The sequence below is a fragment of the Leptonychotes weddellii genome, chromosome 8 (assembly GCF_054177405.1).
Source record: "Leptonychotes weddellii isolate Sample4059 chromosome 8, ASM5417740v2, whole genome shotgun sequence".
Lineage (NCBI taxonomy): Eukaryota > Metazoa > Chordata > Mammalia > Carnivora > Phocidae > Leptonychotes > Leptonychotes weddellii.
The window spans coordinates 44,180,805-44,197,906 of NC_138376.1; the positions used below are offsets into that span (position 1 = coordinate 44,180,805).

General features: G+C 37.0%; 1 protein-coding gene across 1 annotated transcript in view; it reads left to right on the top strand.

The window, feature by feature from the left end:
• PRIM2 (DNA primase subunit 2) overlaps positions 1 to 17,102 on the top strand; it is a 258,314-nt gene that overhangs the window by 13,863 nt on the left and 227,349 nt on the right. The window contains exons 2-4 of the mRNA XM_081827578.1: positions 2,290 to 2,342; positions 6,333 to 6,434; positions 8,937 to 9,074. Of these exons, the coding sequence (XP_081683704.1) occupies positions 2,290 to 2,342; positions 6,333 to 6,434; positions 8,937 to 9,074 (293 nt within the window). The remainder of the gene's footprint in view (positions 1 to 2,289; positions 2,343 to 6,332; positions 6,435 to 8,936; positions 9,075 to 17,102) is intronic.

A 17,102-nucleotide genomic window follows, 5' to 3' on the forward strand; every position in this document is an offset into this window, starting at 1 on the left:
TCATGACATCTAGTTGTATTACATTTTTAGTTTCTGTATTTTTATCCTGTTCATTACTAAAAAAGAATTGCAGTGAAAATCTTAATTGATGACTTTCTCTTGATGTTACATGTTTGTCGAACTCTTGCAGGGTAGTATTTTGTTTATTTTATTTGGAGACTGCATGGTCTTGTGAACTTTAGTGTCAGTTTTTAATTGGAAATCCAATTTCATTTCTATTTCTATTAATTAGCTGTAAAATTAAGATAATATCTACATGGTAGGGTTGTTGGTATGATTAAATGAAATAATATTAACTAGTGTAACTAGTAGATGGTATGCTTAGATCTCAGCCTCCATTGGCTTTTTAATAATCTGGTGGACAGGGGCTCCTGGGTGGCTCAGTCATTAAGCGTCTGCCTTCGGCTCAGGTCATGATCTCAGGGTCCTGGGATCGAGTCCTGCATTGGGCTCCCTGCTCCGCGGGAAGCCTGCTTCTCCCTCTCCCACTCCCCCTGCTTGTGTTCCCTCTCTCACATTCTCTCTCTGTCAAATAAATAAAATCTTAAAAAAAAAAAAATCTGGTGGACACACCTAGACTGCCTTTCTCTCTGCTGTATTTCGATTTCATATAACACCTGTGAGTAAACATTTTAAGCCATTACACAGTGATGAGATAACTGTCCACCAGCCAGTGATTCTGTTTCAGTAGTAGTGCCATCATTCTTTTCATAGGCAGTTTGTGCAATTACTTAAGTATTTTGTAGGCTCTTTCTGCCTGTGCTCTTTAAAAACGGGCCACAGAAGGGCAGGGATGGAGTGATGGTGGGTTGGATGGGTATGCTTTGGGCCCAGCCTCACTTCAACCAGAGTGTGTTTTTTTTCTAATTTCTGCAACATAATATTCTTCTAGGTAAGATTTCCTTTGAAGGAAGTTTTCAAAAATATGCTGGATTTTTACCTTTCAGGGAAATAAAGAGAAAGAAAAGCTTAACTAGTATTAGTAGTTAAGCAGCATTAGTCTTAGACTCAACAGATTTGGGTAAATATGGAAATCATTAGGCATGCCTAAAGTGGTGATTCTATAGTATCACTTTAATACTTAAGCTAGCCAATAGTTTATTTTTTAAAAATCATTTATATATATATTTTAAAGATTTTATTTATGTATTTGTCAAAAAGAGAGAGAGAATCCCACAGGCAGGGGGAGCGGCAGGCAGAGAGAGAGGGAGAAGCAGACTCCCCACTGAGCAGGGATCCTGATGCAGGACTCGATCCCAGGACGCTGGGAGCATGACCTGAGCCGAAGACAAACGTTTAACCGACTGAGCCACCCAGGCATCCCTAGGCAACAGGTTCTTTAATTTTGAAGTAAAAGAACAAAGTAAAAAGGATATGCAAGAAAGCAGTGAAAAATTAGAAATTGGAATAAAAAACACCATTACAGTAACATTCATGAAATACATAAGGAATGAATTTAATAAAATATGTGCAAGTATAAGGAAGAAAATAAAAATGATCTCTAGTCCCTTTATCCAGAGTTACACAGTTTTACTTTGGTCTAAACTTTACCCTCACACATAAACTTGTGCACAAACACAGACATGGAATCTCTTAATGGTTTATTTTAATTTGTCCTCACCTAATTGTATTAATTTACTTATACCTAACAATTTCATGCATATCTTTCTGTAACAGTAATCATAAGTATTCATAACTTTAAAAAGAATTTTACTGACTGTATTATATTTCATATAACACGTTTCGCTTTTGTTTCACTTTTTAAAAAATGTTTTAAAAAGTAAGAAGTATAACACATATCCAGAAAATATATCCAACAAAACATACAGTTTAGTGGATTATTATTAAGTCTGTGATACAGGAATAAAGCATTGCTATTAGTCTTCAAACTTTTCCTTGTGTTCTTTCTCAACCAATTGTCTTCTTTTTCCTAGAGGAAACCACTGAAGTCTGACTTTATGGTTATCATTTCCTTACCTTTTTTCCTTTGAGTTGACCACCTGAGTATTCATTCCTAAACAGTATAATTTTCCTTATTAAGACAAAACTTTATATAAATGTAACAATGAGGTATGTTTTATTTTGTATGTATTATTTTGCTTAATATGTTTTTAAGACTTAACGCATATCATGTGAAGTTGTTTATTTTTGTTGCTATGCCGTAGTCTGTATATGGATATACTATGCCTTTGATGAATTTTTGGGTTTTTAGTTTTGGCTGTTATGAATAATGTTGCTTCATGATTATATGAATAATACTTGTTCATGTTTCTTTGTATGCTTCTCTAGGGCAGTGGTCTGAGAACTGGAATATCCCCATCACTGGGGAACTTCTTAGAGATGTAATTTTTGGGACCTGCCCCAGAGATTATGAATCAGAAGCTCTAGGAGTGGGGTGCAGCCATATGTATCTTAACAAACCTTCTAGATGATTATAATTGTACCTCTTGAAATCCATTGCTCTAGGGTAGGGCTCATTTGGCCCATGGGCCAGATTCTCTCTGCTCTCTGTTTTTGCATAACCTGTGAGTGAAGATTGATTTTTACATTTTTAAGTAGTTGCAAAAAATTAAAAGAATACCATTTCTTATCAAAGGAAAATTCTTATAAGAAATGTAAGCTTCAGAGTCTATAAATACAGTGTTATTTTAACACAGCTATATCCATTTGTTTATGGCCTGTAGGAAGTGCTGGTTCAGGATAATTTTTAATGTAAATCCAAAATCTGAGGTCCCTCGCCCACTAGATAATTAGATACTAGGCTGCAGATCCGTATGAAGGCTGATAAACTTCTGGTTGACACCCACCTAAGTCCTTCAGTGTCCTAGAGAGTAGGGCATAGTTACCACTTTTGGCAGGGTCTCCATGAAGCTACTTTCCCAGAATTAGCAAATATAAAAGTAGGCTTTCAGTGACAGGACTGACCTGTGAGTCTTAAACCTATGAGAACTTTGATGCAGATGGATTGGTCTAAATCACCTAGTCCACAGTTACTGCAACGTAAGGCGTTTCTTGATGATTCTACTGAGTTTTTAATTTCTGTTCTTGAATTTTTTGTCTGTTTCTGGAATCTCTTTCACAAATTACTTTTTATAGTTTCCCATTCATACAGCTATCATCACATTTTTTTTAAAGATCTTATTAGAGAGAGAACGAGCAGGGGAAAGGGGCAGAGGGGGCAGAGAGAGAGAGAGAGAAGCAGACTCCCCGCTGAGCAGGGAGCCTGAGGTGGGGCTTGATCCCAGGACCCCAAACTATGACCCTAGCCGAAGGCAGTCGCTCAATCAACTGAGCCACCCAGGAGCCCCAGCTATCATCACATTTGTCTTTTATTTCTCTACACATATTAATATAGTTATTATCTATATACTTTGAGTCGTATTCTCGTTGTTACTTATGAAGTGATGTTTTATTGTGAGCGTTGTTATAAAATACAGTATGTTTGACATTGTATTTGAAGATGAGTTTGCAGGAATCCTTTGAGGCATACCACAATGTGCTTTTCTTCATAGAGGATTAGAGTTTGCTTCTGCCAAATGTCTGGGATATTTGATTCAGGGACCACCTTAAAACAAGTTCAAGGCTTGGGATTTCACTGATGGCATTTGAGCAGGAGGATCTCTTGTTAGATACTCCACTTTCATTTGAGCCTGAGTTTATATATATATTAATCTGTGCTTTAAAGAAGATGCTTTTAGGGCGCCTGGGTGGCTCAGTTGGTTAAGCGACTGCCTTCGGCTCAGGTCATGATCCTGGAGTCCCGGGATCGAGTCCCGCATCGGGCTCCCTGCTCGGCAGGGAGTCTGCTTCTCCCTCTGACCCTCCCCCCTCTCATGTGCTCTCTCTCTCCTCTCATCCTCTCTCTCAAATAAATAAATAAAAAATCTTTTAAAAAAAAATAAAGAAGATGCTTTTATTTACTTATTAAAAGATTTTATTTATTTGAGAGAAAGAGATTGAGAGCGAGCATGAGCAGGGGGAGGGGCAGAGGGAGAGGGAGAAGCAGGCTCTCTATTGATTAGAGAGCTCGTTGTGGGGCTCGATCCCAGGACCCTGGGATCATGACCTGAGCTGAAGGCAGATGCTTAACCAACTGAGCCACCCAGGTTCCCCTAAAGAAGATGCTTTAAAAATTTTTTTCATTGTTATTTCTTCGATTTTTGTGAGACGGTGATCTGAATAATATAGCTTGCTTTACTGAAACATAAAGTTCTACTGAAATTTATTTACCCACATACCTGTTTTGGGACATTGGTTTTTTTTTTTTCCTTATTGTAAATAACATTGTGATTAAAAGAAATTGTTCCTGTATATGTATTTCTCCCATTATTTACTTCAGACTAATGCTGGAATTAAAATTGTTAGGGTCTGCTTGCTTTTAAGGCTTTTTGATACGTATTGTCAAAGTGCCCTGCATACACTGTGTTCTCTAAATGTTTGGAATTTTTGCATTTTAATAGGTATAAACTAATACTGCATTATTTTAATTTACTCCCCTCCCCATTCTTCACCCCCTCCTTTTCTTTTTTTAGAGAGAGTGTATGCTTACAAAGGGGCAGGGGGCAGCGGTGGGGGCGGAGAGAGAGAGAGAGAGAATCTTAAGCAGGCTCCATGCTCAGCGCAGAACCTGATGTGGGGCTCAATCTCAGGACCCTGAGATCATGACCTGAGCCAAAATCAATGATGGGACACTTAACTGACTGAGCCGCCCAGGTTTCCCATCTTCCCCTTTCTAAATAGGAATGTTTACTATGGTTATTCTGCCCCTGTTTCTAGCACGTTTTATTCAGTATGTATGGGGAGGGTGTTGTGTGTGTGTGTGTGTAAGTGGAGAGGGTAGATACTTTGTCTTTAACAAGAGAAGCTTTATCCTCTTCTAATATAGGGACTACCAAGCATCACCCATGTATGTTGAACTTTGAGATTAATGCCATTACTGTATAGAACTTTTAGATTGTCTTACTTGTGATAGGAGTGAATGTATTTTGTAGCATAAGTTGAGTGAACTGTAAATTGGTGACTAGAAGAATGGATTGCAGTAATCACTGATACTGTTCACCAGTAAATTTGGGTTCTCTTCTTTCTGGGCAGGTAGTAGAATTATACTTCCCTGCTCCTTTGAAGATAGTGTGCTTATGTGATATGCTTTTGTCAATGAAATGTGAGTGGAATTGACCTGCATAACTCTTAGGAAGAACCAGTTTGCCATTCATGTTCCTTCCGCCTATCATGCAGGAGATTGGAGTCTCCCTAAGCCATCTGGTTGTTTGGTGGGAACCACTGGTAGTGAAGCATTGCTGCTCCCTGCCACCCCTCACAAACATGCAGAAAAGCAGGAAATACCATTTTTTGTTAAGCCACTAAAATTTTTAAATTCTTTGTTACTGAACCATAACCTAGCCAATCCTAACCAACATAGATTACTGTAAAAGTGATCAGGAAAGCTATAAAGGCTGATTATCTTGACAATTATAAAAGAGTGGAATTTTAATTTCCTTTTATTGTTGTTACTTATGTGATTATCGTCTGTGTTTTGCTTTTAGATTACTAGTACTTATGTCCTCCTACTACCTAGGGGTTTATTGAGAGTAACCTGGATGTTAAATGATATAAATATTCCCCTCAGTGTTTGGTTTATATTTTATCTTCATTTACAGATCTTTTATTTTTCTCTGTAGAATTTTGAAATTTTTATCTAGTCAGATCAATCTTTTTATTTTTAAAGACATAATCAGTCTGAGATAGTAGATCTACAGTTGTTCCTAGAAAAGCTGGTGTTTTAAATTTGAAGTTGTTTTGTATGGCTAGAAAATTGAGAAATAGTTAAACCACTTTTAACTGCAAATATATATTTTAATAAATTAGCATAACCCTTGAATTGGGATTATGCTCCCAATTAGACTATTCTCCCATAGACTATTTTAAATCTGTGTTTAACCTGAGTTTTTATTGTAATTTCTTTCCTATTATAACGCTTTTTACTTTTTTTGTTTATTGTTCTTTTGGTATATGCCCTCAGAAATTGGCAGAGTAGAAATTTGAAAGTATATTGAATTTAAATTTTCTTTGATATTTTGGCTTTCTTTCTTTCTTTTTTTTTTTTTTTAAGATTTTATTTATTTATTTGACAGAGACACAGAGAGGGAACACAAGCAGGGGGAGTGGGAGAGGGAGAGGGAGAGGGAGAAGCAGGCTGGGAGCCCGATGCGGGGCTCGATCCCAGAACCCTGGGATCATGACCTGAGCCGAAGGCAGATGCTTAAGGACTGAGCCACCCAGGCACCCCTAAGAACTTTAATTTTTTAAACAGTATAAAATATATTTCCTTTTAGATAAGTGATGAAGAGAAGAGTGTCCGAGAACCAGAGATTCTTGCTTCATCACCCAGTTTGAGTGGGTCTAAGACGGAGTTGGAGTTGGAGTCAGTTTATAAGGTATGTAAACTTCTTAAAATACATCCTAAGTTTTGTTAAATATATCACATTGAGCTTTATATACATATTTAATTAACCCAGGCATATAGCCTCTGGTCACTACAGCTTCTACCTCTCCTGTGCAGAATTCATCTTCACCCCACTGAGAGTGTGCCAACATTCTGTGCTGGGCTGTCTGTCCTACAGAGCCTACACACCCTTCTAACCTTGTTTGGCCAAAGCAGGCCATTCTCTTAAAAGGAATACTCTCCTCGCAATACTTAGGCCTCTCCACCCCATGCTGAGCTGCCCCTTCAGGGATACTCTCCTCACCCACTGGGCTTCACCACCTTGTTCTGGATCACTGCTCTGCGTGATAGCTTTTTCATCACTCTTGGGCTCTGATGCCATGCTTGGACTGTTTTCCCCACCTAGACTATTTCTTATTCCATTTGGGCTCTGGCACTTTCTGCCTATTTGCTCTCCCCTGGCAAGACCTTCTTTAACCTACTCAGGTTCTGGCATCTTAAAGTGGGCTGTCTCTGCTGCTCTCTTTTCCTCAGCATATATATCTGCTCTGCTTGAACCCATTGAACAGCTTTTGGACTGAATAATTCCAGAAGGGGAAGAGGTGGAGCTGAAATTAATTTTAAAATTTGATAGCTGCAACACTATAATTGTCTTTGAAAAGGATGTACTGGTTATTGTCGGTGAGTGCCAGTAGTTTAAAATCCTGCTTCCACTATTTTGACTTTCCTGTTTCTACCATTTAGGCCATCATTCAGTCAGCTTTCCAAACTTAAAGTATGGGAATCAGTATTTATTCTTCCCACACCACACATTTCCCATTACTCTGTCTTCACATCATTTTTTGCTTCTGCTTGGACATTTTTATTTCTACAGTGACCACCTTAATAAGCTAGAATCATGGAATATTAGAGCTAAAGAACCCCTAACGGTCATTTATACCATCTCTCTCCCCTTCCCTGCTTAAATTTAGAAGCATTCATTAAATATATAGAAATCATAAGTCTGGTCAGTCACAGAGTTTGAACTAGAACTCATGTTTCCAAACTATCCCTGTCTCTTGCCTGGATCATTGAAATAAACCCTCTAACCTCCTCCTCTAATATGTTCTGTGTAACTGTTGTTTGGTGCTGTGTCATACACATACCACCCTGCAGAGCTGTTTGACTTTCCATGTGTGTCTGTCTTGTTTTCTCAACTAAGTGATGAACTTCTTTAGGACTGTGGTGTAGTCATAGAAGTGTGTTTAAAAAAACATGATCTGTTTATTGGGTGGTTTTACTGGTTATGTAGAAGAATCTTAGGCATATATTTGGGTTTTTTTTTTTAAGATTTATTTATTTGAGGAGTGCCTGGGTGGCTCAGTCATTAAGCGTCTGCCTTCGGCTCAGGTCATGATCCCAGGGTCCTGGAATCCAGCCCCACATCGGGCTGTCTGCTCCGCAGGAAGCCTGCTTCTCCCTCTCCCACTCCCCTTGCTTATGTTCCCTCTCTCGCTGTGTCTCTCTCTGTCAAATAATCAAATAAAGTCTTTAAAAATAAATAAATAAAGTTTACTTATTTTAAAAAAAGATTTATTTGAGAGAGAGCATGCACGAGGCGGGGAGGGGCAGAGGGTGAGAATCTTCAAGTGTACTCCCCACTGAGCGCGGATCCTGACTCGGCTTGATCCCATGACCCATGAGATCATGACCTGAGCCAAAACCAAGAGCTGGATGCTTAACCAACTGAGCCACCCAGGTGCTTCTCAGGCATATAGATTTAACTCCTCTCTAAAACTTGGGTGACTAGGCAATTTGGGGATCATTTCTTTCACCTAATTTTTACCACATTTTAAAAAAGAAAAACTGTATTGGAGAGTGAGGATGATTTTCAGTTTACTCATACCATATTCTCATATCATAAAATTTTAGGATTGTTCTTAGGATTTTAAAAAATGAAAGTGGAGTATTATGTTTTTTAAATGATATTTACTGGTAAGTACTTCAGTAGCGGAACTGAACAGTTATTATTTCATTTCTTGGTGTTGAGATTAGCTTTTCCAATGTATTTTTCTAGTGAAAGAATGGAACAGATGAAGAAATTTAGAATTACTAGTAATTTTCACCACTGAACATATTGTATACACGTGATTGATGCAGAATAAAATTGTGGAATATATCATATGAGGGGAATGCAACGTGGTTAGAGGGCTTGAGTTGAGAGTTTAAAATCCTGAAGATTATAATTTGTAAATTCATGAGTTAAGAGTAAAAATGGTGTATTCTAACTTGGCTTATTATTATTTTTCAAAGCATCCCCTCTGAAATGAGCACATTTTTTGGACTGTCATTTCTTCCTAATATTTTTTATTTAGTTTTAAGGATTATAAATTGTTTTTTTGTTTGTTTTGATCTGGGACAAATTAATTTCTTGTTTAGACTTAGTATGTATGAAGATTTAGGAGGATTTCATGACAGGTACTGACTTATTTTCCCTGTTTCACTATGAATTCAGATCCCTTTTGCTGATGCTCTGGATTTGTTCCGAGGAAGGAAAGTCTATTTGGAAGGTGGCTTCGCTTATGTACCACTTAAAGACATTGTGGCAATTGTCCTGAATGAATTCAGAGCGAAACTGTCCAAGGCTTTAGCAGTGAGTATTTCACTTTATTTCTGTATTTACTTTATTTCCACATGGTCACATTTTCAATTATATACTCTTGGTAGTTTTGTTCTGTAATTCTTAAGAAATACTTTAATGTTTATAACGATATTTGAATTGCTTATGATGTTGAACTGGTAATTCTAGAACCACTAGGTTTTTATTTGTTACTGCCCATGGTTAGTTTTCTTATTTATCTTTCTTATAGTAATACTAATAGTGAGCTGATTAATTTTGTGAGAGGCTTCTGTGGGTCATGTCTTCAAGGTTGTGCCTTTTTTCCTTGGAGGTGGATTTCATATAAATCTCTTCACAATTATTGTTGCCTGTGTTGTATATGACCCCTAGATTTCTGTTCTAAATTGGTATTTTGTATCAGTAGAGGGCGATGTAGAAGAAAGCCTTTATATTAAGTAGTAAAAATGGTGATATGCTAGTGCTGTAATAAACAACCTACTGCTAAGTGAAAATGGTGGTAGCTGTTTGAATAAATAACATGAACAGGGATGCCTGGGTGACTCAGTTGGTTAAGTATCTGCCTTCAGCTCAGGTCACGATCCCAGGGTCCTGGGATTGAGTCCCACATTGGGCTCCTTGCTCAGCGGGGAGCCTACTTCTCCCTCTTCCTCCCACTCCCCATGCTTGCGTGTGCACTCTCTCTCTCTGTCAAATAAATAAAATCTTTTAAAAAACAAAAACATGATCAGTGCTTTTCAGTGGATTTGTTGGAAGTGTTACACTTTAGCGACATCTTAAAAATACATGTTTTGGTAGGGGATTTGAACACCCCACTTAACATCAATGAGTTGGTCATCCAGACAGAAAATCAACAAGGAAACAGTGGCTTTGATTGACACATTGAACCAGATGGATCTAACAGGTATAGTCAGAACATTCCATCCCTAAACAGCAGAATACACAGTCTTTTCAAGTGCACATGGGACATTCTTCAGAAGAGGTCACATGTTAGGCCACAAAACAGGTTTCAACAAATTCCAAAAGATTTAAATCATATCATGCATTTTCGGCAACCACAACAGTATGAAACTAGAAATTAGTCACAAGAAAACTTTGGGAAGAACACAAATACATGGGGTTTAAATAACATGCTGCTAAATAATGAATGAGCCAAGCAAGAAGTCAAAGAGGAAATCAAAAGATACATGGAAACAAATGAAAATACAATGCTAAGATTTTGGAGATGGCAGCAAAAGCAGTTCTAAGAGGGAGGATAATAGCAATATAGGCCTACCTTAAGAAGCAAGGAAAATCACAAATAAACGACCTAAGCTTACACCTAAAGGAGCTGGAAAAAGAAGAACAAACAAAGCTCAAAGCCAATAAAAAGAAGGACATAATAAAGGTTAGAGTAGAAATAAATGAAATAGAGACTAAAGAAACAATAGACTGGATCAATGAAATCAGGAGTTGGTTCTTTGGAAAGATCAACAAAATTGATAAACCTTTAGCCAGACTCATCAAAAAAAAAAAAAAGAGAGGAGTCAAAATTGGAAATGAAAGAGGAGAAATAATAGCTGATACCACAAAATATAAAGGATTATAAAAGAATATTACGAAAAATTATATGTCAGCAAATTGGACAACCAAGAAGAAATGGATAAATTCCTAGAAATATTTAACCTTACAAAACTGAATCAGGAGGAAAAAGAAAATTTGAGCAGACTGATTACTAGCAATGAAATTGAATTGGTAATCAAAAAACTTCCAACAAACAAAAGTCCAGGAGCTGATGGCTTCAAGGCAAATTCTACCAAATATTTAAAGAAGAGTTAATACATATTCTTCTCAAACTATTCCAAAAAATAGAGGGGGAGGGAAAGCTTCCAAATTCATTCTCTGAGGTCAGCCCGATACCAAAAGATACTACAAAAAAGAATTATAGGCCAGTATCTGATGAATACAGATGCAAAAGTCTTCAACAAAATATTAGCAAACTAAATCCAACAATCCATTAAAAAAATCATTCACCATGATCAAGTGGGATTTCTTCCAGGCATGCAATATTCACAAATTGATCAGTATGATAAATCTCATCAACAAGAAGGTAAAAGCCTTATGATCGTTTCAATAGATGTAGAAAAAGCATTTGACAAAGAACAATGTTCATTCATGATAAAAACTCTCAACAAAATAGGTTTAGAGGGAACGTACCTCAACATAATAAAGGCCATATATGAAAAACCCACAGTTACATCATACTCCATGGTGAAAAACTGAGAGGTTTTTCCCTAAGATCAGGAATGAGACAAGGATGTCCACTCTCCTGACTTTGTTTACTGGAAGTCCTAGCCGCATAGTCCTACAAGAGAAAAGAGATAAAAGACATCCAAATTGATAAGGAAGAGGTCACTTTCACTATCTGCAGATGACATGATACTGTATATAGAAAATCTGAAAGACCACTAAAAACTACTAGAACTGACAAATGAATTCAGTAAGGTCACAGATTACACAATTAATATATAGAAATCTTACATTTCTTTTTTTTTTTTTTTAAAGATTTTATTTATTTAACAGAGAGAGACATAGCAAGAGCAGGAACACAAGCAGGGGGAGTGGGAGAGGGAGAAGCAGGCTTCCCGCAGAGCGGGAAGCCCGATGTGGGACTAGATCCCAGGACCGTGGGATCATGACCTGAGCCGAAGGCAGACGCTTAACGACTGAGCCACCCAGGCGCCCTCTTGCATTTCTTTTTTAAAAAAAATTATTTACTTCAGAGAGGGAGAGAGAGAGAGCAAGCATGAGTGGGGGGAGGGAGGGAGAAAGAAGCAGACTCCCCACTGAGCAAGGAGCCTGATGCAGGGTTTGATCCTAGGACGCTGGGATCATGACCTGAGCTGAAGGCAGACGCTTAACCGGCTGAGCCACCCAGGCACCCCAAAATCTTGCATTTCTATGCACTAACAATGAAGTAGCAGAAAGAGAAATTAAGAAAACAGTTCTGTTTATAATTACACTGAAATGCTGATATAGCTGAATTAAACATATTTCAGTAACCCTAGTCAGTAATAAAAATTATTTATACCAGAAAATATTACCCTTTTTAACTGCAAAGGAAAGGTTGGCCCATACTTCTGGCTGTAATTGGTATAGCTTAAAAGAGCCACATCACATAATCTTGAAGTTCTGAATCAGGTACCAAAAAAGGTATTTGAAGAAACATGCAAATCAAATAGAATGCTTAGGAATAAACTTAACCAAGGAAGTGAAAGACCTGTACTCTGAAAACTGTAAAACAATGATGAAAGAAATTGAAGATGACACTAACAAAGGGAAAGATATTCCATGTTCATGGTTTGGGAAAACCAATATTGTTAAAATGTCCATATTGCCCAAAGCAATCTATAAATATAATGCAATCCCTATCAAAATACCAACAGCATTTTTCACCGAAACTGGAACAAATAATCCTAAATTTTGTATGGAACCACAAAAGAGCCCAGATAGACAAAGCATTCTTGAAAAAGAACAAAACTGGTGGTATCACAATCTCAGATTTCAAGATAGACTGTAAAACTATAGTAATCAAAACAGGTATGGTCCTGGCATAGAAATGTAAAACAGATCAATGGAACAGAATAGAGTCCAGAAATAAACTCATGCTTTGATGATCAATTAACCTACGATAAATAGGTAAGAATATACAATGTGAAAAAGTCTCTCAACAAATGGTGTTGGGAAAACTGGACAGCTACATGCAAAAGAATGAAACTGGGCCACTTTCTTACACCATAATAACTCAAAATGGATTAAGGACCTAAATGTGAGACCTGAAGCCATAAAAACCCTGGAAGAAAACATAGACATTATTAGTCTCTTGGACATCAGCTATAGGAACATTTTGCTAGATATGTTTCCTTTGGCAAGGGAAACAAAAGCAAAATTAAATTGTTGGGACTACGTCAAAATAAAAAGCTTTTCCACAGTAAGGGAGACATCAACAAAACTAAAAGACAGCCTACTGAATGAGAAAAGATATTTGCAAATGATGTATCTCATAAGGAGTTAATGTCCAAAGGTATTAAGAACCTAACACAGAATAAACAATCTGATAAAAAATGGACAAAGGATCTGAATAGACATTTTACCAGAGAAGACATACAGATGGCCAAAAGACACAGGACAAGTTGCCCAACATCATTCATCATCAGGGAATTGCAAATCAAAATGACAATGAGATCTCACCTCACACATGTCAGAATGGCAAAAATCAAAAAGACAAGAAAAAAGTGTTGACGAGGATGTAGAGAAAACGGAACCCTTGTGCCCTGTTCGTGGGAATTCAAGGTGCTGCAGTCACTGTGGAAAACAGTATGGAGGTTCCTCAGAAAACTAAAAATAGAACTACCATATGACCCAGCGATTCCACTATTGGGTATTTACACAAAATATATGAAAGCGCTAATTCAAAAAGATATATGCACCCGTATGTTAATTGCAGCATTATTTATATTAGCCAAAATATGGAAATAAGTCAAGTGTCCATCAACAGATGAATGGATAAGAAGATGTGTGTGTGTGCATGTGCGCACACACACACAGGAATATTACTTAGCTATAAAGAATGAAATCTTGCCATTTGCAACAACATAGATGGATCTAGAGGGTATAATGCTAAGTGAAATACGTCAGAGAAAGACAAATGTCATATGATTTCACTCATGTGGAATTTAAGAAATAAAGAAAAAACAAAAACCATACTCAAATACAGAGAACAAATTGATGGTTACTAGAGGGGAGGTCGCTGGGGGATGGGGGATAAGAGTACACTTGTCAGGATGAGCGCCAAGTAAAGTATAGAATTGTTGAATCATTACATTGCACACCTGAAACTAATATGTATGTTAACTATACTTGAATAAAAAATACATTTTGCAGTACTGCTGCCTTTTAAAATGAGTCTAGTTTTTTTTAACTTTGTGGTACTTGATGCAGAAGAGAACTTTAAAGTTGTGATGTGGCTCTTTTTAGGCTATACTGATTACAGTAGAAGCATAGGCCAACCTTTTCTTTTGGGTTAAAGATTATAATATTTTCTCAATTAAATAATTTTTATTACTGGCTGTCCAGGGTTACCTAAACATGTATAATTCAACTATTTCAGCATTTGGGAAGACTAAATTATTAACTGGTTTTATTAATAAGGCAGTTTATGAAAACACCTAGTATAATAGGTGTTTACTGTTAGTATTCTTCCTCCTTCCCTAATTCTGTATTTTTCACTTAAAAAAAAAATCCTCAGTAAAGTTAATGTTTTTATGTTTTAATTTTTTAAAATTTTTAATGATTTTTTTTATTAGAGGGTGAGAGAGAGTGCGCACACACTAGCAGGGGGAGTGGCAGGCAGAGGGAGAAGCGGGTTCCTCGCTGAGCAGGGAGCCCGATGCAGGGCTCCATCCCAGGACCCTGGGATCATGACCTGAGCCGGAGGCAGACGCTTAACCAACTGAGCCAACCAGGCATCCTAAAGTTAATGTTTTTAAATAGCTGCTTTAGTTGTTTGTGACTTATCTTGGGCCATAATCTATTTACAGGTGAAGATAGTGTCTTTCACTACTGTAAAGTGTCTTTCACCACTGTGGCAGACACTGATGTTTGCCTACTGGTTGGCCATTCCCCTTGTTTTATTATTACTGGTTTTGTTCACCCATTTTCTCTGCTGACATTTTGGATAGCACTTCTTTGTGTGAATCAGCTGTATACTTTTCAGAACATTGGGCATCCCTCATCTCTCATTTACTAAATGCTAATAGTGGCCCTTCCAGGTCCCACGAAAACCAAAAATATCATGATACATTTCAGAAAGCGTCTGGAGTATTGGTACCACCTCGTGCTGATTTTGGTATTTTTCCGTCTCTTTTTCAAATTGTTAATCTGTGCACATGATATAGTAATTGTGGCTGAAAAATGTAAGAAGTTGTTTGGGTGCTTCTGAAAGAAAGTTTTCCTTGCAAATAAAAATGAGCACATGCATATTTGCTATTCAGTTTATCTTTCTCATAATTTAATGTGTAAAGAAGGATATGTGCAGTTTTTGGCAAACTTTATAAATTTTTTTGTTTTGTGCAGAAGATGGAAGCTCTAAATATACTGAGATTAGAGACACACTCTTTAAGTTCCTAAGTTAGTAACACTTTCATTTTTTTCATCAAGTTGCATTTAAGTTTTGTACTGTTGGTAAAAAATATAGCATATGAACTTTGAATTCTTTTCTCTTTTTTCCCTCCCGCTCATTCTTCCCTCCCTCCAAAGTAACTTTAAAGGGGCACCTGGGTGGCTTAGTCGGTTAAGCATCTGACTCTTGATCTCAGATTAGGTCTTGATCTCAGGGTTGTGAGTTCAAGTCCTGGATTGGGCTCCATCTACTTAAAACAAAACAAAAACAAAGTAACTTTAAAAAAATTAATAATGTTTTACAATTTTGAAATACATACTTACAAAAGAGTTGCAAGTAAAACAATAGCTTTTTGCCACAGCCTTTTTGAGAATAAGTTTCCAACCTGATGTCTCATTACCCCCAGTACTTTAGGTTGTAAATTTTATAAACAAAGATGTTCTCCTATATAACCATAGTTCAACTTTGAAAATAAGCAAATTAGCATCAATACATGAGTGCCATCTAATCTTCAGACCCCATTCAAGTTTCACGGTTGTCTCAATCATGTCTTTTATTTCAGAGGGATTCAATCTTATATCACATGTGTTATTTAGATATGTTTTTTTAGTCTCCTTCAGTCTGGAGCAGGTTCTTAGTTTCTGTTGGACTTTCATGACTTTTTTTCTTTTGAAGAAAATACCAAACTATGATGAAATTATTCTCATTATATGTTTTTTCTCTCACCTAAATGTAAGCTCTTTGAAAGGGGCTGTTGTCTTAATTAAAATTGTTATTTGTTATTTAGCATCTAGCAAGTGCCTAGTAAAGTTTTATTGAGCTGATAGATAACAATAGCTTCCACTTGTATACAGTTTACTATTCACTACCTCACTGGACCCTCACCGTCTCTTGAGATAGACAGGAACTACCGTCTGCATTACACAACGAGGAAAATGTAGCTCCAAGAGGCCAAGTCACTGGTCCAGGGTTATGTTGGCTAGTAATTGCTGGAGCTTTAACTGGATTTCAGGTTTTCTAGTTGTAATTTTTAGAGTCTTTTGATGAGAACTGGATCTTTATAAGGAGATTATTTGGGATTTAGATTTTTAAAAACTGAGGAAATACTAACATTTATATTAGGATCCAGTTACAGAACAGGCAAAACGGTTGAATTAGGAGCTGAGTTGCAATAGATTGATAACCAGTTAGGGAAAAGAATGAGGGAAAGATACATTTCTTTGCCTCATATAACAGTTTTAGAAGCTTTGACCAGTTCTTTCAGTTAATGGTTTATTATTATTTTTTTTAATAACTTTTTGTTCACCCACATATTGTTTTGGGTACTAGGGACACAGTACTTAACAAGATAGATGAGGTTGTTTTTTTTTTTAATAAAACTTTTATTGTAGTGGAGGTAGACAATTACCAAAGAAATAAATAATAACAATATTATATCTAACATGAAGGAGCCAGCTGAACAAATACAGAGGAAAGTGTGTTTCAGGCAGGAGAGAATCATGGCATTTTTGCAGAATGAAAAAGGCCAGTGTGGCTGGAGTGTAGTGAGCCAGCAGAGGGTAGTACAAGATGGGCCTGCGATGGCCAGATACAGGACTTTGGATAAACCAGGGTGAAGAGTTTGATTTTTAACCTAATGTAGTAGAAAACCATGGGATGGTTTTGAATGAGGGAGTGATATGATCTGATTTATGTTTTAACTAAATTACTGTGGCTGCTGCTTGAAAAGCACTTTGAAGGGTAAGAGAATGGACTCCTGAAGACTAGTTGGGAAGTTTATCACGTCGTCTAGATGGTGGCTTGAAATGGGTAGTTGCAGTGATAACTGGGAGAAGTCAGTGGATTTTAATGTTTTCAATGCATTTTATGTTTTTGAAATATGG